General features: G+C 41.3%; 2 protein-coding genes across 3 annotated transcripts in view; one reads left to right on the forward strand and one right to left on the reverse strand.

Annotated features, from left to right (window-relative positions):
• The window catches only part of snx29 (sorting nexin 29), a 140,619-nt gene that overhangs the window by 103,242 nt on the left and 15,705 nt on the right, over positions 1 to 21,672 (forward strand). The window contains exon 19 of the mRNA XM_034571143.1: positions 5,206 to 5,346. Coding sequence (XP_034427034.1) covers positions 5,206 to 5,346 — 141 coding nt within the window. The remainder of the gene's footprint in view (positions 1 to 5,205; positions 5,347 to 21,672) is intronic.
• LOC117753247 (homeodomain-interacting protein kinase 3-like) lies at positions 8,591 to 9,635 on the reverse strand. 2 transcript variants are annotated; one of them, XM_034571224.1, is made up of 5 exons: positions 9,504 to 9,635; positions 9,279 to 9,402; positions 9,063 to 9,182; positions 8,873 to 8,965; positions 8,591 to 8,764 (listed from the first exon to the last, which is right to left on the reverse strand). In XM_034571224.1, exons 1-5 carry the CDS (start codon positions 9,614 to 9,616, stop codon positions 8,594 to 8,596), a joined length of 621 nt encoding a protein of 206 aa, XP_034427115.1. In that variant the 5' UTR covers positions 9,617 to 9,635; the 3' UTR covers positions 8,591 to 8,593. The 2 variants fall into 2 exon arrangements, with proteins under 2 accessions (XP_034427115.1, XP_034427114.1); XM_034571223.1 differs by having other exon boundaries at positions 8,846 to 8,965.

Genomic DNA, 21,672 nt, shown 5'->3' on the forward strand with positions numbered 1-21,672 from the left:
AAACGTTTTGTATAACTAAGAACGCCAAATTGAAAGTGGTTTTTTTTGTCATTTAAAGTAGTTCTTATCACAACTGTTCGAGTTTCTGGTATTAATTGTTTATTTGATGCTATAAAAATAGTATGAGACATCACGATTGACAGCTGAGATTGACTTGTGATTGGTTGCGTTGGATGCCGTGATCACTACTGACGTCACCAGTGCAAGATGGCAGCAACCATGTCTGGGATACTTTGGCTTAAATGGGAGGAAAGGGAGATACATGGTCCATCTTTATATCCTGTCACTATTTTAGTGCCAAATCGACAGTAGACACTGCGCCACTGTGACGTTTGAATCTATGAAGCCTTTACTATAGACAGTGGAGATGTAAATCTTATTTCATTGTGTACCCTGCATTTGTGAGCCAATTTTCTTTTTATTCCATTGTCAAACATCGACAGCGTCTTTAGTATAAATCAGAAATCGATTTCGATTACAGACTGTCATCCAAAATCTCAACAGTAAACCCTTCCAGTGCCGACAGCTCCTCAGAGACTCCAGACAGTGAGCACTGTTTTTTTTTTTCTAGACTCCTTTTTTCTATAATGATGTTTTCTATCACAGAATAAGAAATGCATTGTGCAAGAGGCACTGAGACAACTCTCTGCGCCCACATCAGATTCAACAGACGAAATTGCAATGCAGCTACACTGTAAGACATATAGTAGTACTGGGACTGGGGAGAAGCTTCTGCACTTTTTTTCTTGGCCTTTCATTTCGCTACAATACATTTGATTTCCATCTGAAATGGTTGATTTAGACTTGTGGGAAAAGCCGTATCAAAGAAGTAAATCACAACAGTCCTTTCTCAGACCTTTCTCAGCATCATAAATTACTTAGACTTCAGTAAGCAGAGGCAGATTCTCCTTTCGTGCGCTCATTGGGCTCATATTTTCACAAAACGTATTATTTATGCTTTCTTAGATCTTGTCATAAGCCATTTAAATACTGACAATAGGACTGTGTCCATCACAGGCGAGCTTTAAACAACAGGAAAATACAACCCACCGTTTTCCACCAGGTCCCTCTGCACCCCGTTTAGAGACCCTAGTCCCGTTTGAAGGCGGCTTTTGTTGGAAATACTGAAACGTTGGCGCTCAAATATTTTTCCAGACGCCGCTGAGATAATGAAAGACTATTTTGTGATTAGTCGGACAGAGGGAGCCGGTAGCTGTGTGCAGAGGCTAATGTGCTGCCATAAATAAGTGTGCCAATGAGACGGTGCAAAGTGGATTAAGCCCGCTGTGCTAATGCCGCCATACGTGGGGAGCCATTTGATGTCTGAGAAACTACAGACAATATGGGACTTATCCCTTCGTCGCACTGTTGCTAATGCAGCTCCTAATGTGTATTCTGACCCAGGAGATGACATGTGGATTGTGTAACATGCAGCACGTAAGGACATTTTACCCGTCTGGTTTTTGAAGCAGGCTAAAGGGTGCTCATTGTGGATTATGTTAAAAAAATAGGATGATTTATTAATAAACTATTTTTTGGCTCAAGATACATTTGAGTCCCGGGAAATATCGCATATGACTGAAATGTTACTTTACGGGCGGGTGAGTTGGATTGTGTCAGATATTAGAAGTGAAATTTGATCACAGAAAGTTTTTTATCATGTTTATCAGGGCTTTATGTTCAGCTGAGTATTTTAGTGGAACCTATGGAATATCTCAAAGCACAGACCCTGCTTTCCTCCAGTTGAACAACAATGCACAAAATACATACTGATTTGTCTTGCGCTCAACTTAATACTACAGTAATTTCCCCGTGTGGCCTTGACGGTGACTTTGACATCCCTGTTTTCATTCCAATGAAGTGATTCTGGCAAACGTGCAGCTGCGGACGTGTGGAAATCTGGATGTTTTTGTATTTTTGGAGGTGATTGAAATGTCAGACCACTTATTTTTAAGCATTCTCCTTCAAACGCCTCTGACGAGTCCAGATTGAAGTTGTGAAATATGATTTAAGATTTAAGGTGGAACAATTCATCCACCTTTTAAATGCAAATCCCGTTCGCTGACATGGACAAAAAAAAAAATCGAATTTATCAAAATCCAAATGTCCAAGATGAAATATTTTCATTAGGGAACTCTGATTCACACACACACACACACACACACACACACACACACACACACACACACACACACACACACACACACACACGCACACACGACCAGATCATAACAAGTCACTGTTTCTCTTAACTTGCAAAAAAAAAGTTGGTAAAAACTTAGAAGAGCTTCTGTAGGTCAGACATGAAGTGCTGAGGTGACATCTCTCCGGTCCATTAATGGCCTTGTCTGCTCCCATCTTGTCAACCGCGACTGTCATTTACCAGATTCTGGCCTTTTCTTGGGATTGGCTCCAGGACCCCCCCCCCCCCCCCCCCCCCCCCCCACCCCCCACCCCCCCCCCCCCCCCCCCCCCACCCAGCAACCCTTATAGGATGAGCGGTGTGGATCATGAATGGATGGATGGATGGGTGGCCTTTTCCTTTCAGAGCTGCTGCTTTTAGTACAACATGTCATTGTGAAGCAGGGATTTAAAAAAGTTAGAAACTGCAGCACCCTTCCTCAGTCAAAATCAAGACAACAATTGGCACAATTAAAAGTATGCAGAATTTTACCACCAAAAAAAACCTGAAACCTGATTATTTTGAGGCAAATCCTGGAGTTATAAGAGGCCTATTTTGTGTGTGACTTGAGCTATGACAATGAGAAGAAGGAGCTCAAGTCCTTTAATTGCCTCGATGAGCCGTGTGTCACAACCACTGCTGCTGACTTTGCTGCCACATCCGCCAAATGAGCTGGGCTGAAATGGCAATAAGTTCCCATGTTGTGTCTGTACTTATTACCACATGCATTATCTATGGCTCATGTCTCTCCCTCCGCGCCCCCGCTGTGTCCGTCATCCCTCTAAATTATGCCTGAGTGATCTTTATTGGTTGTTCCTCCAAAGTCGAGGCTTAGATTTCTTTGGTGTTAAATCCTGTTTTAAATTAGAGAGCAGATTTCATTAAGACTATGTATTACTGTAACCACTGTATAAAAATCTGTTGACAGAGTGAGTCAGTTGATAGAGTGGACAGACAAACAGACAACGAAAGCAATCTTGCTACATACAGAGCAGGGACCCCCGACTACATGCACTGAAGAAAAACAAAAATTTAATTTAACAATATTACAATATTACATAGCTCACTAGTTCACAGTTATGAATTCATGCTGGGTAGTTCCCACCTGCACACGATTGAATAAAAAGTCATGGGTACATCATGCTGGTACAACATTTTTTAAAACTAATTAATTTTGTGATAACATGTTTAATTCACATAATGAGTATTTTTAGACATACTTAAAAAAGGAATTGAAAAAAGAAATATTTTCATTGTATTATCAGACAATAATTCCCCCCCCCCCCCCCCCCATGCAGTATCTCTGAGGAGCCCATTGATGATCCCTCATTTAGAGCATTTAACTCAACTATTTTGTGAATTCGGTCATTTCTTCATTTTCATTAACAGTGTTTAGACATGCTCGACAAAGATCACTGTCACCTCGAAAACAAAACATTCTGTCATCAGCTTCTTAAACCTTGGCCTGTCAAATTTTCGAGGATGAGCACAAAACATAGTGAGAGTCCCTGTAGTGTTGACAGTTTGTTGTCTGCACTTCCACTTAGGACACTTTACTTCATCAAAGTGTAACTAAAGTCAAATATGACAAGAATAATGGTTATAAGAATAATTATGGCCTTTTCTTTTGTTAAGTCCACTACGTTGGTCCTGACCGACATATCTGGAGTTATAGATTTCCATTAAATTTTGTAAACACATTCATGGACATTGATGGTCCCCAGAGGATGAATCCTACCAACTTACCTCTGGCTTTATCTCAAGCCATCAAACAGGTCATTTGTTTTACTTGTTCAGTGAATTATCTCAATAAGATTGCTATGAAATTTGGTGAATACTCTTAGATTTGTCCTCAGCACAAGGAGTGAGTGTGAAAAGGTCACGAGTTCTTGATGTTGTTGTGAAGATGTGGGGCAGAAGGGATTTCAGATGCTGCTGGACAGCTGACATGTACTTCTGCTGGAGTTCTCTTTTTCCCTTTAAAGTCTTCTTTCCTTCAGCAGCTGCTGCTGTGGTTTCTGGGGTGATGCACATCAGTCCTGGCCTCACTTCTCCAGTCAGGCAGCTCAGCAGTGGGCCTGACTGCAGTGAACTTGACAGCACAAATCAGCACAAATCAGCATGCAATGCTCAGGCTACTTCATGTGACCCTAAAGCAAGGATTCAGAAAAGGAGAAGTCATGTTAAACCTGAATGACAATGTGATGTGTATTGTTGATGCTCAGGGTTTGCTGTCCAATTAAAATGAAAAACCATTTTTTTGCTAGTAGACCTTTCAAAGGCTGAATTCAGCAGTAGTAGCCGTCATGGAGACTTTCAGGACTGTGGGTTTGGAAGCTGTAGAGCAGTATGGCACCGTTTTGACAGTGTTGTCTTTTGTTTACTTATTTTTTGATTTGCCTGGCAGGGGGGCAGCTCTACTCAGGTACATTTGGTCGATATTTCAATCAATTCCTGTTTTCATGTACCCGAAACACGTCTTTGTTTTGTGGTTTGGGCGTTTTAGAATTGAATTCTTCAAAGCTCTTCTGCTCTCTCTTTTGTCTCTGTGTGTTCCCCCGGTTTTTTTTTTACTGTGAAAATGGATCCCAGCTCCTGCTTTTTTTTTCACTCTCCCTTGTAATAGGCTCATCTCTTCTTCCCTCTCTGCTCCGACTATCTTTTGTGAGTCTGAATAAAGCAGCTAATGGTGCATAGAAATGGTGGCAGCACAGTCACGTCTATCCGAAGACCCGCTCTCTGTAATGTGTAGCCGTATATAAGTGAAAATACACATTCACAGTGTTGAGAGGATGTCATTCTTTCACCCATCTCATTTATTAGGTATATACGCTTAATGTCAAATAACTGCAGTAAAAGACTATGAAACAACAGTTTGCTATTGATGTGTTTTTCCTGTATTTTCTCATTTTATGGCCTTATTTCATATTTGATAGGGGGCAGAACAATGGTATTTTTTCTCGCAGTGATTTTAATTGCTGATTTAATGACTCACTAGTTATGTCCATCTCATCTATCCTCAGGTGTACATCCGCATCCTAGACAACGAGTGGAATGTGTACAGACGTTACACAGAGTTCAGGGAGCTCCACAGCCACCTGAGAAGCCAGTTTCCACAGGTGGAAACCTTCAACTTCCCACCGAAGAAAGCCATAGGGAACAAGGTGAGCCGACAGTAACCCCAACCAATCGGATTGTTCCTTTTGTGTCTCTTCGTCAGCCATTTGTGTCGAGTAGTGGCAAATTAAGAATAGTCAATGTCCATCAGTTGATAATTATGATTGCTAATAGACCTTTGGTTCCGTTGCTTGACCAGTCAAGATTTCTGATCGCGCATGGTTCATGTGCACTTTCCAACCACAATTAATAACAAGTTTTTAAACATTGAGTTCTCGATGGCAGCGAGAAGTAGAAACATAAAAGACTTCTCAATTTAATGCGGTGACCATCAATTTTGGCGATTGAAATGAAAACTGTTGTTAGCAGTTTGATCAAATGTAGCTGATGTTAGCTTCGACTGATGTTTCCGGGTGACTTGTTTGAATAGGAGAGTCTTAGGTAGTTTGTTAGTTACTTAGTTAATTAGTTAGTTAGTGTTCAATATGCAGCATATGACTACATACTGTACATTACTGTATGAAAACAAATCAAATTAAATCAGACTTAATGTATACAGCGCCGTGCAAAGTTGCAATACAAGGTGCTTCAAAATACTGTGAAAATAGGATACAGCAATACAATGAGCAATGAAATAAACAAGATTAAATAGTAAAATAAAACAAAATAAAGCAGGTAGATTAAATACAATTACATTAAGAGAATGCTCAGCTAAAAAGGAAGCTCCTAAAATAGCTTAAGATAAACTTAAGAGATGAGCTAAATCAGGCAAAAGAAGAAATAAATATACAGCTTTGTTATTGTGTTGCATTGCAGAGCCAGTTAGTCTTCGTCTTATAGGTGTGATATAGAAAATGTAAACTCACACTGTTATTTCATTGTAACATAACACTGCTTCGCTTCCATACATGGATAGATAAAGGTATTCTTTGTTGTTCATATTTTCAAAAAGCATATCTCACAGAAAGGGATTTTAGAACGAGGTGGCTCTTGTTGAATAGGTGAAGTTTGGCGAGGGCTGCTGGAGCGGAACGACAGTCACTATCTGTTCAGGGCAGGGTTTTAGTGAATAGTGGATTGAACTCTTCTCCCCCATAAAACATACAAACCCTTATGACTTTCACCAGGTGTCGTAAAAATTTACATCAGGCTGTAAAAAATGTATATCCGCCTGTAAATTCTGTTGAGCAAGTGAAGCGCTGATCAGATGGGGCCAACCACTGCAGGAAGTTTATTCCTCTTCACCACCTCTTCATTCATCCTTTCTGTTTTTGCTGCCATACACCCGGCCTCACTATTCATCTACAGGGGACAGTCGCTGCTACGCATCTCTATGACTCACTTGGCCCTTGAGCAACTTGGAGATCTCTCTGTCTCTCCTCTGACCCTGCTCCTCTCCTCCTCTTTTTCATCCTGTTCACCTGTCTCCCTCCAACTTTTGGGATATAATTTGGTGCTGACCCCGATTCTCTGGCTGTTCGGATTTGACGCTGGCTCAGCCAAAAGCCTGTCGCCTGACTCCGCCACCTTTTAAAGTCGGCTCTTTCACTGCTGGATGCACTCAATGCTTAGTTTCAGGGACTGCAAATATTGTGTGTGTGTGTGTGTGTGTGTGTGTGTGTGTGTGTGTGTGTGTGTGTGTGTGTGTGTGTGTGTGTGTGTGTGTGTGTGTGTGTGTGTGTGTGTGTGTGTGTGTGTGTGTGAGAAACTGACCACAGTACATTAACACCGGTGCCTCTTACCCAGAAACACTGAATCTGTGGCCCAATAACTGATCAATTTCACAATGTGCAGAGAGGAAAGCGTGTTTTCTTCTTTACCTTCGGTACCTTTCTCACCCATAATCTCTTTCCAAGGATTAACAGTTCACCTTCAAACTTTATCTCTCTCACCAGTGTATAGAGAAGGTGACACGTACGCTGAATGCTGCCATTGGAGGTCACATTAGTCTTAATTCTAAAGGGCCTGGTGGAGCTGAAAGGCCTCCTCCTCAGGGGAACACGGTTTGGATCTGCTTCTGCCTCATGGCTGCAGTGTGAGGACCTGCTGAGATTCAATAAGTTGTTGGAGACTAAGAGTGAGAGAACACCAGAGAATAACTGTGGGTGGAATGAAGGGTAAAGGTTTGAGCATCACTAAGTCACAGCTCAGACCAGGTATCCACATCCATCCTGAGTGATCCAATCACAAGTGGTCGATGCTACGATACAGATCTAAATGTGTCTGAGATCTGAGACTCTGTGTTTGTATAATGATGAGACACTGGACTGAAATACATTCAATACATTTTATTTACACACTGCAACAGACAACCCTTATTCAAGGTATAAAAATCATTATAAATATTAAAAGGTAGTAAAATGGAGTAAAAATATTACACAGTATTAAAAAAGTATTTAAACAATTAAATGTATTAAAAAGTAGTAAAAACATATTTGTACAATGTATATTAAAATAGAAAAACACCAATAAAGAAATAAAGAAATATATATTCAGTCCTCAACTTTCGGACGGCAGCAGCTTGTGAGGCTCGAGAAGAATTTTCGAATTCTTCTCCACAGCTTCCTCTTGCCGCCCGAGGAGGCTGTGGCTGCAGCGGTGACGTCTGCAGCCTCGTCAGAACGGCAGGAGACTTCCTCCCTGGTTCCATTGAAAAGTGGCGACCAGGTGTCTGTGGACACTATTGTCACGTCAGCACACCAGAACTGTTCACTGGTGACACTTGTGGATTCTAGAGCCTCCACCGAATCCCAGGAGACTTCGTCCATGGAGTCAGAGTAGCTGCTGTCTGACGTTGAACCGTGGACGCTGTCCTCCTGGGATTCTGTGGAGTCTAGAGCTTCCACAGAATCCCAGGAGACTTCCTCCCTGGTGTCATCATCTCCGATGGACGACCAGGCCGAGGTATCTCCGGAGTCCATAGTCCGGTCAGACCACCCGGAGACTTCCTCCCTGGTGTCATCATCTCCGATGGACGACCAGACTGAGGTGTCTGTGGACACTGTTCTCAGGTCAGTACAGCAGAACTGTTCACTGGTGACACTTGTGGAGTCTAGAGCCTCCACAGAATCCCAGGAGACTTCGTCCATGGAGCCAGAGTAGCTGCTGTCTGACGTTGAAAAGTGGACGTTGTCCTCCGTTGGGCAGACCCTCATTGCTACTTCGGAGGTGGTCAGACTAGATGAGGAAAGACAATCAATTAGTAAATCAGTCACTGTCAATTAATGAAAACCATCAGTCCATCCAACCTGATGTGTTGTTTAGTTCCAGTGTGAAAGGACATGTGGTCACTTACTAGTCTCGGCTGTGGACGTCCTCCCTCAGGTGGCTCATGGATATGAAGGGCAGCTCCAGAGCTTGACGAGGAGAGATCCTCTCATCCCCGTCAAGATGCAGCAGCCCCTCCAACAGAGACACAAAGGCCATGCGGTCTTCCATCTCAGCCGCCCCCAACTTCGGATGGATCTGGATTTGAAAACAGGTTTCAGGTCAGATGATCCAGCTCCCGATTGACAGATAAATAACTGGTACAGATCCAGTCTTTACTCGTACAACACATGAGAGAGTACTCACATGAATCAGGCCGTTGAGGGAGTTCGGCAGCTCGATGAAGCTCTCCTCTTCCTCTGTTTCCACGTTATTAACAGCCGTGAATTCTTCTGCAGTCTGAAGGAACAAAAATAAATAAAGATGAGAACAGGGCAGTATGATTTAAAAATGCTCCATTAAAATTCTCAAACATAGAAGAACATCTTTACACTACCATCAGTCTCCATGATGGACTGTCTACACCCTCCTCTTCGATGAAGAACTGCTCGCTGTACATTCCAGCACGGAGCAGGTGGTCCTGAGGCTGGCCCAGCACTGTCACCATGTTCTTCATCTGCAGACAGAATACACATTATGAGAATCACATCCACTTACATTCTCTATGAATATGAAAAACAAATAAAAATCCATTTGGTTGGATGATAAATACCATTTGATATTGGCATTTAATGGAGAAAAGGTTTTGAGCCAGGTACAGGAACGCCAGTACGCACCCGACCCCCCACACATCGATGGCCTCGGAGAATGGAAGACCCAGAGAGATCTCTGGAGCCCTGAGAAGGAAAGACATGAGCCACAGATGAAAAATCTGTTGAAACATTTCAGGGCAGAGAAAATAATGTTGCTAAACAGATGCTGTGCAGGATGAACTCACATGTACCCACACGGCTGGATCTCCATCCCCAGCTTGACTTGGGACGCCATCATGGCGCAGCCAAAGTCAATTAACTTGACCCTGAGTGGCTGATCCTTCATGTTAACGAACATGATGTTGTCTGGTTTTATGTCCGTGTGCAGGACGCCGAGACCCTTCAGGGCATCCAAGGCCACCAAGACCTGCAGGGACACAAAGAATGCACAACATTTAGAATTATTTTCTCCCATGTTCTGTTGTTGGGTGTTAGGTTTAGGTTTTGGGGATCTCTCTAACAAAAGAGTGTTGGTTTCATGATGCACTGATCGCGGCTACATACCTGCTTGGCAACTGGGCGGATCTCATTCAGAGGATGGTGCTTCCACTCTCGCTGCTGTAGCAGGTCATAGAGACTCATGTCCAGCTTCTCAAACACCAAACAGGTCTGTTCCATGTGCTGGAATTGTTCATGGAACTTGACCATGTTGGTGAGATCCGCATCCAGGCCACTGATGACTTTCAGCATGGTAATCTGAAGAGAGAAGAGGAGACATGATGAGACAAGACTATCAACAGTTTGATCAGCTTCATGTTCGGATGGAGCAGACAACACCTGAGCACAGGAATATAAACAAAGACTTCAGTCTCATACCTCATGCTCAATGTCCCCGGCGTCCTCGGTGTCCTTCAGGATTTTCACAGCCATGATCTGTTTGGTCCTGAGGTTCATGGACGAGAAGATCATTCCAAAGTTGCCTTGCCCTAGAAAGTCCAGGACCGAATAGGAGGAAGAACTGCTGTGCAGCTTCTTGCCGGCCTGAGCGTCAGGTGCTGTCAGTGAAACTGTGGAGAGAGATGGTGGAGACAGAATATGTGACGTGGGTGTTTTCAGCGTGAGAGATTCATTCAGTCAACACAATATGAACAAACGCACAACAGGAGTCACATGTCTCTGTCTTTCTGCAGTTGTCATTTTAAGACCATGTGAAGACCAATTCACTCATCATCTCCTCACTACTGTGCAGATGGAGATGTGGGTGAAGTGTTTGAGTCCACTAAACACTTTAGGAGTTTCAGGGGTAAACAGTGTTGCAGCCAAATCAAAAGCACTTGAAGTAACTGGTGATCGATTTTTGAAACGTAAACAAACAACACAAAAAACACAACATGCCTCCATACTGCTCCTGTGGTGACGTCACAGTGTCTGTGAGTGCCGACATTCAAATTCCACTAGAAACGGCCTCATTTACAACATGTTTTTAGACTAAAAGTCAGAAGAAGTAGCCATGCTAGCAGAAGTAGCTATCCTCTGATATCTTCCTCTTCACGCGCACACACAGGAAACAGCGCACACAAGCTGTTAACCAAGGACACACACAGGTTGCACGTTAAAATTGCTACTTCTGCTAGCATAGCTACTTCTGCTAGCATAGCTACTCTGTTTTCAGTGTCTTACCTGAGGCAGCAGAAGAATCTTCTGGAGTTTCCCACGATGACATGATGTCCAGTGTTTGAAGTTCAATAACCAGAAGCTGAGAAACGATCTGTAATCCAGAGTCTTCTCGCTTGTGTGTCTCTCTCCAACTGTCAAAGGTGAACTGAGTCCTTTACATCAAAGCTCTGCTGCTGTGACATCACAACAAAAGGGTTTCCTTTGATGTCTTAGATGTTGTTTTTTTTTTTATTCAAATTCAAACAAACTTTATTTGTCCCCGGTGGACAAAACAAAAATATATATCATTTAAAAACATAAAACAGCAAGTTGTTTGAAATGTATTAAATAATAACATGTATCTCATGTATATATATCTGTGTGTGTGTGTTTAGTCAGCCATGACACTGTACGTCATGCTGGTCACTGAAAGTTATAAACCAGCCTCACACAGAGTTCGGGCCCGAACACCCATCAATCTCAATCTCACAGCCTGAACCCTCACTCCAGAACAAATGACCTTTACAGTGAGCCAATCAAAACTGAGCATCAAACTTTTGTTTGCTCGAGACTTACAGAGCAGCACAAGTAAGAAAATAAGTGTATGTGTACATATTTGTTGCATGGGTTCATGACATCTCTGTGTGTGTGTGTGTCTGTGTGTGTGTGTGTGTGTGTGTGTGTGTGTGTGTGTGTGTGTGTGTGTGTGTGTGTTTTTACCCTATAATGGGCCCTTTATATCTGAATACTTTATATTTACATCTGGAGCGGGTCCTCTCTACGGAAGCCCTCATGTTTTCTACAGTAGCCCAGACTGGACAAACTAAACACCTTTTGAGTTTTTATGACAACTGAAGGCTACCACAGGTTCTCTTTCATGTTTGAAAGAGGAGGGTGAGGTGAGGGGTATTCAGCTGCAACATGCAACTTCACCACTAGATGTCACTAAATTCTACACACTGAACCTTTAACGCCCTGTCCACACTAATGCAAACTTTTCTCTCTGTGTTTGGGTCTCTCGTCCACACACAAACAGCATTTAAGTCACTAAGACAGATTGTGTGCAGATTTTCAAAAACTAAAATCTGCAGATATTGACAAGGCTTTAAGTCTAATAGATTAATCAACATAGCAAAATATTTCGAGGTGTACTGGGGTGTGGTCAGTACACTGTAATTACTAAGACTTGAAAAGTTTGGCCCAGAGGAGTGAGACTGATTGTCAGAGCTGAATTTAAGTTCCATTGACAGTTCAGTCATTTTTAATAACACGCGTAAATAGTTTTCCTCTCTGTTGTTTTATTTCAGTCGCATTCAGTCATTATTTACGTCTCACGATGCTTTACGAGGGTTTTTTTTATGTTGTCCCCTCTTTGTTGAGTTTTCATGCCAGTTTCTCTCTGTATCACCCTGAGCTCTATTTTCCCTCATGTTGGTTTCTTTTTCGGTTTCTTTTCATTTTGAGTGAAGCCAATTTTTAACCCTCTTGAGGTTTTGTTTCCTAAAACCCACGTAGTTTGTCTTTAGTCTCTCTTTTAAAAGTTTCTATTACTTTACAAATACACTGTATGCACACTGATGGTGTTTGAGTCAAGTTTTACAGCTGAGAGCGGATTTCATGTTGATGTCTGTCTTCAGCTCAATCATACATTTTTAAATTACCTAGAAAACCATCACAAATTGACGCGGCATGAAGTGCATATAAATATGAGAGATATCGGTTTGATGCATGTTCATGTAGGAGTCTGGCTTTTGTTTGCATTGGTGAATGTCAAAATGAGAAATGGGGAATTATCTAAAATAGCAAATATGCTTGTAGGCAAATTTAGTTTTTCCTGGAACATACATTAATTTCCTGTTGTTCATTAAGTGATATTGTATGAATTACATCTTGTCTGCTCTACATGTGAGGTGCTGTTTTGTTTTAATTAGCCATTTTCTGTTTGATTATTCTCTAATTCATATCATTCTACATTTTGCATTAAACATACATATTCAAAATACCTACTTTGATTGACAGATGTTGGAAACAGATCTTTGTATTTAAAAATGTATCTTTAATAGGAATAATAGTATTGTAGAGAATGCAGCAACACAATGGCATATTTGACGAGGAGTTGCAAAAGTCCTGCATTTCATGAAACCTGTATTTTCTGTGAGCTTGCTGACTATTGCTGATTCTCCCTTTACTAAAAATAAAAAACGTACGCTCAGATTGGAAGAAAATTCTCCAGAAGATGATGTTTTACTAAGATCAACATTTTGAGAATGTATTAAACATGAGACACTCATGCCAAAGCTCTTCAACTTTCAACAGATTGTACACTCAGTTGAAGAGATGCTTTCACGCCAGAAACTAGTGAATATTGTGAAACCCCTCCTGTGGTATAGGTTAATTAAATTAAGTAATTTAGTTGCATTTCCAAAATGAGCTGCTCCGTGTAGCAGATGTTTAGGAGAAATGTTACAACAGAAAATAGAGCTGGAGGCCTCGGGGCCAGACTGGAGTGAAATGAGTGAGCAGGTGGACGACTTTATAGCTTAAACATCTGATATGAACCTGTGTGTGTGGGGGGGGGTGTGGGTGTGTGTAACTAGGTTTTTAATGCTTGAGCAGTGAGCCTCTGCAGCATGTAGTGTGTATTTTGTATCTTGTTTTGTGTGTGTTTGTGTTTTCACTAGTAATCAGCAGGCATGCCGTGCTGAGTTTGCCTGTTAATTCATTCCAGTCAGTGTTTGCTTGTGGCTCTCGAGGAGCACTGTGTAGTGTTGGCAGTGGTGAAGACCTTCTCCTTCAGGTGAAGTGGAGAGCAGCGCTTCTGTCATCAAGCACAACTGAAGTATACAAACACAATTTACTCAAAGAAACGCTGACATGGTGAGGTTATAGGTAGAGCTGAAATTACTGGTGTAAAAATATATACGTAGCATGTAAAATTATATTTGTAATTACTTATCTATGCAGTGATATATACAGTTGCACTTAAATATGTATTACTTACACTTAAAGCTAGGGTTGGTAATCCTGGAAAAGCTAGCAAGAGCAGGCTAACTGATACATCCCACCCCCTCACATCAGCCCTCTTGTCAAAGCCACGCCCCCAAAACACATTAACGTGCACTTCGTGACAACTGATTGAAGCTGACTTTTTCGTGACGCGCTAGCTAACTTCTGGCTATCGTCTCTGTCAGTGTGTGTCTCTCCGGGTTGTGAAGACTCAGCTCATGCACATGTGAGAGCACGGGCAGGGTGCGCACAGCTGGGCAGGTCAGTTAGTGACAGACAGGTACATTTACAGACAGGTACGCCAGCCAATCACTTCATTCAGCCAAAATTAAATGATTGGTCAGGTTTGTTACAGTCCTGCGAAGGCCACAGACACCAGTTATTTTTTCAGAAGAATTATTGATGACCATAAGTTATCGGGACGTGTAAAATAATTCCAACAAATAAGATGGACAGCAGAAAGTCTATACATCTTCCGCCGCAAACTAAAAACACACCTCTTCCGACTATACCTTGAATAAAAGTTTAAACTAACAATTTAGTAGCACTTAAATGGCACTTACTTATAGCACTTTGTAGTTTGGCTTTCTTGAAGAAATAGTACTTTCTTGGTTCTTGTTGTCCTGGGTTTGTACCCTTATGGTTGATTGCACTTATTGTAAGTCACCTTGGATAAAAGCGTCAGCTAAATGAAATGTAATGTAATAAACGTTTTTTCAGAAACAAATGACCAACCCTATCATAAGTATCCATAAGGTTGTGTTGACTTGTGGATTAGTATTAAACCACCAGCAGGACTGCGCAAGACTCTGAACATTTAACAACTTTGCATCATAGTGCTAGTACAAGTAGTGGCAAAAGACTTTGTTGGGTACCTGTAAGGTTGGTTCAAGTTTGTGATTGAAATGAGGCACACATTAGTTCTCTTTTGAATGAATATCCAATTGAAGTTTGGGTGCGACAGTGATGGAACACTGTCGCTTCACAGAAAGAAGGTTGTGGGTTTGACACCCCATGATCTCCCTGTCCCCACCACATGGGTTTTCTCTGGTTCCTCCAGCCTCCTCCTACAGTCCAAGACGTGCAGCTTCGGTCAATTGTACATGCTCAATTGTTCAAAGGTATAAATGCGCCCCCCTCCCACGCTACCCTCAAAGGAGAAGCGGTGTAAATGATGGATGAGCCAAATTGATATTTAGCAAAACCTTCAGTAATGTATCAGACAAAACATACAAAAGGCACATTTGCATAGAGGATGGCCGATGGGTGTTGATAATCTATGCTAATGAATGTATTTGCTATCGAGTTCAGCCTTGCTTGGTTTAAGGACTATGACAAGTGCTTGTGTGAGACTACTTTCCCTGTCCTGTTTTTGATATTAGCTCCCTTATGATCTGCTCCGTCTACACTATTCTCATCTATCCGTCAACCTTTTAGAATCTTTCCTTCTCTCATCCATCGCATAGTGACACTTTAAACCGCAGAGTTTTGCAAATCCAAAGCTCCTTTTGAATATATACAGTACATACTGTACAGACACACACACACACACACACACACACACACACACACACACACACACACACAGGGCCTCTCAGTGTTAGGATGATAGAGAAATGTTAATGTTTGGAACGGGTGACTTGGTGTGATGTGAGAGGGAGAGACCTTCAGAAGCTGCTCCGTGAAGATCTGCAGTTTGCTCCACGGGATGAAACACACTGTCAGCGAAGATCAGGTAGCAGGGGAAATGTGTGCACACACTGTATTACATGCAAAGGACTTTATCACTTTCATCCTGCCTGTTCACACACACACACACACACACACACACACACACACTTTTCAAAATGATTGACAACCCAGAGAGAAACGCAACTAAATTTGTAAAAGATCTTCTGCTATGCTATGGATTTACGTCATGAGGACATATGGCAAAACGTCTTACACATGCCTATCATACACACACACACACACACACACACACACTGACTTCTCAGGCAGTTTGCATGCCAGTTCCCTGTGATTGGACTGTTAACTAATCTCCTGCCTTGTGTGGTGTCAGGATTTATCACTGGTGCAACAGAGGAACATGCAGGGAGGGTGAATCACAGAATTATTACCTGGACGTGGGTTTAACTCCAGCGTTCTCCATATGAATCGTGTTACATCTGACGAGACAGTGGTTTTAAAATACATATGCGCTAATCTGAGCGTTTCACTAAGACGGAGACATTTTAAGCTCATCGTGAATATTTACCTTTTCTCTACAGTCATTTAGTAACCTTTGCTATGTTCCGATCCTTTCTTGATACTGATTCCGATACCTGGACTTTGCGTATCCGCCGTTTCGGAGTATCGATCTGACACCAGTGCATAAAACTTCTAAACTAAAGTTTTACGCACAGGACACATTGTTTTTTGACTTTTGGAATCTTCCAGCATGAAATGTTGCCAAAGCTCTGGCTAATGCTACACCACCGGAAATCACTTCTTCTTCGTTGCTGAAAAAACAGTACTTGGTCAGTGGCAGTACAGCACAATTGCTGTTTTGAAAACGACAAAGAAGAAGCGATTTCCAGGGAAAAAGAACATTGCAGTTTTATCTGGGTGTAACTAATATAATTTAAAGTTGTGGTATTGGACCGGTACCGGTGACCCAGTATAGGAGACATTTATGATGCTAGTATCTGAACATCTCTAGTCAGGTATCTTTTAATAGAAAAACAGATGAATAATTATCAGGACTTGTATTTCAGTACTTTCAAACAAAACGGACAAACAGCCTTGTTTGTTACTTTGCTTAGGACAACTTTGCTTGCCAGCATCCTCCATTTTTATAGCAAACAAACATAACATTACCAGCCTATTTTACTGATACGTCAAGAGAACATAGATTAAGCCGACAATCCGATGCTTCTTCTTCTAGACTCTATATTTTGCCTCTTTGTCTCATTTGTGCGTCTGTGTCTCTCTGCCCCTGTTAATGAATTATTGACCCTCTGTGCAAGTGCTTTGGGCGAGACTGTCTAGCTGCGTAAACCCAACAGTACAGATGATGTTTCACATGCATACACAGATACAGATGCACACACATGTTCTGTGAAAGTTCTTAAACCAGCTGATTTGTCAGGGGCCTGTCTCGGCATACAGGCTAAATGTCCCCAAGTCGTGTCTGTCAAATACTCCCTGATGCTAAAGTTGAGAAAGAGATAGAGGGGAGCGAAGATAACGACATCAAAATCCTACCGTCAGACCTGAGGGGTCAGCTGTCAGGGTTTCTCACTCACCGTTCCTCATCCAGATTTTATGGCTTGTGTCCAAAGGCATTTGTCTCTCTTTTTTTGTTCTTCTCCCCTCAATATCAATTCCTCTCATTTGCCCACTTGTATCTGTGTCTCCCCTCCCGCTCACTGAAATCACTCAGCCACCTCAGGCTTTGATAAAACCCCGTCACTTTTGATGCTGCTTTTATCTCTCACTCTTTTTTTTATGTCGAGTGCACAATCTAAGACATTGTGGTTTTTTTCACCCAGAAGCAACAGAGGGGTGTAAAAACTGAAATAATGTTTTCAGGGACCAGTGACCACTAAGGGTCAGCATAGCCTGTTTAGTAAGCAGTCAGATAAGAAGTCTCAATGTGAACAGTTGCTGACCAAAAACATTTGTGAACCATTGTTTGGAAATGAAGTCCCTTACAAAAAAAAAAACTAAAAAGGAACACCAAGCTGTTCAGCTATGATGCATTTGTCCATGTTAGTCACCAGAGATGATTGAATATATTTTTCTCAGAGATGTTTTTGTTTCCGCTAATTTTGGTTTTAATGAGTTATTTAATGCTGTAAAAACGTGGTGAAATGTTATGATTGACAGCTGAGACTGACAATTGGTGGAGTATCTGCAGGACTTCAAAACTGCACAAGAGCGTTTATATCCGTAATATTTGGGCTTAATTTGTGGACAGTGGGAGAAGTGGAGTCTAGTTTCGCTTTCCGTCTACCAGTCTCTACTTACTTGAATTTAGCGTGTGATTTAGCTTTCAGCATTTAAACTTACCCCGGGTGCAGAGAGGTACTTTCATGTAGCCTTGGAAACTTGGTTGAATGGCTCAGGAAATAACTCATAACATTTTGGTTCGGATCCAGGAATTATTTTCCACTCTCTTTACCATTTTAATATAGAGCGTGTTTTCCCAAATTTTTTGATTTCTCAGAGAATAATGCAACAGTCTTGATATAAAAAAACAAGTATATTTAGGGGACTTGTATTTATAAGTGTATGCAATTAGCTGCAGATCCAAATAAAAATCCAGATCTAGTGGATTTAAATGTGGTTTCATAAGGGGGGGGCCTAAGCTGAGATATAAACATCCTGTATTGCACCTCATCACCACAGGAACAAACACACTAAAGGTATCGACTCTTACCCGTTCAGGATTGGACTTTTAATTATCCTCCTGTATTGAATGTTATGCTGTCCATTTTATCGAAGGCAGGGGTGTGTGCAGATTTGATCATTCCCTTAACCCAGTCAACAGTAATGTAATATTTATATCTGCTCAGAAACACTACATTAAACTGGGTGAGAGAGACACAAGAGAGATGAGAACAACCACTACAATCCTTCACTAATCTTTCTTCACTATCAAATACTGTATTTGTTTAAATGGATTTTACAACAACGGCAGTGGCACTTTATAGCTTTAGTCCTCATTTTGATAACAGGAACATATATTAGAGCTCTGTAAAGTAATCACAGCTGAATATGGCACTTACACAACAACCCTTTGGCCTCTGCAGTTCCTCTGTCTTTACATACGAAGAGCGAGCGAGAGGAGCACCAAGGCTGATTAATTAATCAGAAACTACAAAGTGAATTATTAACCAGTCTTAGTATGTTTTGTTCACATATTATGCAATATACATGTTTCACGCTTTTAATTATGACAAGGAGACATTGTGAAGGTCTTCTGTGAGCATTCCTGAATTGCCTGTGATGTTTTATGCATGGCCTGGACCCAGGGTTGGGTGTGTGTGTTTAAACGCAGCATTAAGAGAACAGGCTGCTCAGCCCCGCTGTTGTCCAGCGTGGGCTGACTTGGTGGAAAGTGTTGACCTTGTTTTCTAGTCGGCGTGCACCAACGAACGCAGGTTGGTTTTTTCCAGTTTGAAGAGGTGACCCGGGAGAGTCCGCGTTTTCCATTGCGACTCCATAAGTGAATCTGAGAAACTATTTTTTTTGTTTTCCAGATTTACATTCAAGGATTTTTCCTCACAGTCTGGATTGCCAAAATAGCAGCTTATTATGCAAATAGAAAGTTTGGCATGGGACGTCCATCACGTGCTCCGTTTTCAGACACGACTTTTGTGTGTCTGGCAACACTTTTTCATCCTGAGATATTAGCATTCTCCTTTCTTTTCAATTTTGCTAGTTTTAGAATGTTTGGAGCCTCTCCATCGGACATTTGCCTTCTCACATACACCCCTCCGGAGAACTTTGAGATCATCCAGAGTTCAGTGCACATCTGAAAGCCGCTATGATGTCTTCATTAGGGTTAGACTTCCATACAACAGAATGGAAAATTATAATCTCTATCACTTTCGATAACGTACTAAAAAGAAAAAGGCACACAAATACGATTATTTTTAAAATAATAAGATTATTATTCTCTTGCTTCAACCAGTATAACACACTGTACTGGTGAAAACAATCCCTGAACACATACCAACATTATTAATACTATCTTTCTTCTGTTCTTCTTTCTCTTCCGTTTTCCTGCCATATAGGCCTATACATTCTTTACGTCAATATTGCTTTAAGTATTTCTTTTTCTATCTTTTCTCCACTTGTGAACACAGAACAGTATTTTTACTGACTCCCTTCTCCGAAGCCTATTTGTTGCAGGAAGTGAAATGAGTCTCTGTTGGTGTCTAAGAGAAGTACAGGCACTTTGCTGCAGTCAAAGAATAGTTCATACCGTAAGGGATACCCTATATGATGACATACGCTATATAGCTGTAAGGAGGAGAAATGAAGAAGACCATGAATAACCAATGTCAACACTGAGACTAGACTGAGCTGAGGTTTATCGTGCTGTCGGGTGAAAAGGTCAAGTTAATGATCGTTAATGTTAATGATATCTGCTCATGTTACAGTTGTTAGCTTGGGGGGAACTTTTGAGCTCATTGGCATCACATCACAGCATCATAAGCCACTTGGTTTTATTTAATGACACTTATTCATTTTTATTAATACAACATTACCTCTCTAAATTCTTTGGATGGGTCAGGGGGCCAGCCCTTCACATGTTTAGGTACATGTGAGGTGTGTTCTCCTATGGTGGAGTCTGCTTGTGCTTCAGCCTGCAGTCACATGGTAGCTTGGCATCTGGGATCAGTTGATTTTTTTAAGTATTGAAGTGAAAGTAATGGTGTATTGACATTTTTGACAACCCTTGTCCTCATGATGTCCTGTTGTCGAGACACAAAGCACAAAAAAAGACACAACAGGAATAAATTTCACCTTGAACACAGGTAATTCTAGATTTTAATGCAGGCATCTTGGTGTAAAGCTCAGATCTTTTGTTGGATAGAAAAATACCATATCGATTTAGTTACTTTTCACTTCTGAACATGTGTTTTGTTGCCAGGCAACATTTTATTCCTTCATAAGTGATATTTTGTGTTTTTTCCTCCTCCCAGAGTTGAATGGTGTACAGCAGTAAATTCACTGAGCAGTTGTGGAGACCCCAATGCATGTGTGACTACGTTACGCTTCTCTTCCATTGACAGCTCCCCTCTCCAGCTTATCTGCTTTTTCTGGGAAGTGACATTTAGCGGCAGTGTGTGTGTATCTGTGTGTGTGTGAGTGCAGTACACGCTCACTTGTGCATGTACTGTATAAATACATCCAGTTTCTCTTCCTGCCGTTACATTGCCATTTTATGATCCTACATTATGGTACATTTTGTGCTCATAACCACGACAAGCATCCTCATAGAAACGGTGTCTTATCTCGCAGCCAGAATCCATGACATTTATGGCATTTGGGTGAGGGGAGTATTGAATGGAAGAACTTTTCCACAAACCTTCTATAGTGCTCAACAAAGACAGAGTATTAACGACAGAAGCAGTTAAGGAAAAAAGGGTTTAAAGTTTTGTTATAAAACCTACATAATATCTCAAAACTGCAAGTACTGCACTCTGCCTTTTTGGATAATCTCCACACAATGTGATGTGCTTATGATTGTACTACTTTATTTTAAAGAAATAAACTCTATATTTTATTATCTGCTCATGTAGTATTATTTATTCATTTTGATTATTTATATAATTTGGATTAAATGTATCTTTGGAGAAGTGCCTGTCCTTTTAAAAATGAATAGTTTATTCAATATATTAACTTACTTTGCAATTTAACATGTTAAAATATGTGACTTTAAATTCGTTGAATGACACCACATTCACTTAGGTACGAAATCCAGATGCAGTTACTTCAGTTTGGGCATTAATACAAAGCCAAAATTTGACACAACTACAGGCTCTGTGGTTTCGCCTGGGTTTTAGTTTCATTTGCAAAGAAACAGATTTAGATATTAAAGGAGACAGACTCAGCTTTTCCAGATTTTCTTTCCTTGAGTGTGTTATATAGGTCTTTGTGAATGTACAAATATGGAGCTCCTCCCCCCACAGACATCACTGCTTCTCAGGTCCTGAAACGCTTCATCAGTCATCCAGCCAATACATCCAGGGAAGC

Source organism: Hippoglossus hippoglossus, chromosome 19 (assembly GCF_009819705.1).
Source record: "Hippoglossus hippoglossus isolate fHipHip1 chromosome 19, fHipHip1.pri, whole genome shotgun sequence".
Classification (NCBI taxonomy): Eukaryota; Metazoa; Chordata; class Actinopteri; order Pleuronectiformes; family Pleuronectidae; genus Hippoglossus; species Hippoglossus hippoglossus.

Bases quoted from the DNA above. Each gene is read 5' to 3' on its own strand.
- LOC117753247 (XM_034571223.1), bottom strand. From the start codon at position 9,616: ATGTTCGTTAACATGAAGGATCAGCCACTCAGGGTCAAGTTAATTGAC. The intron at 8,966-9,062 runs GTAGTGTAAAGA...TTGTTCCTTCAG, and splicing joins GTCCATCATGGAGACTGATG to ACTGCAGAAGAATTCACGGC. The intron at 8,765-8,845 runs GTAAAGACTGGA...TTTCAAATCCAG, and splicing joins CTCTCTCATGTGTTGTACGA to ATCCATCCGAAGTTGGGGGC.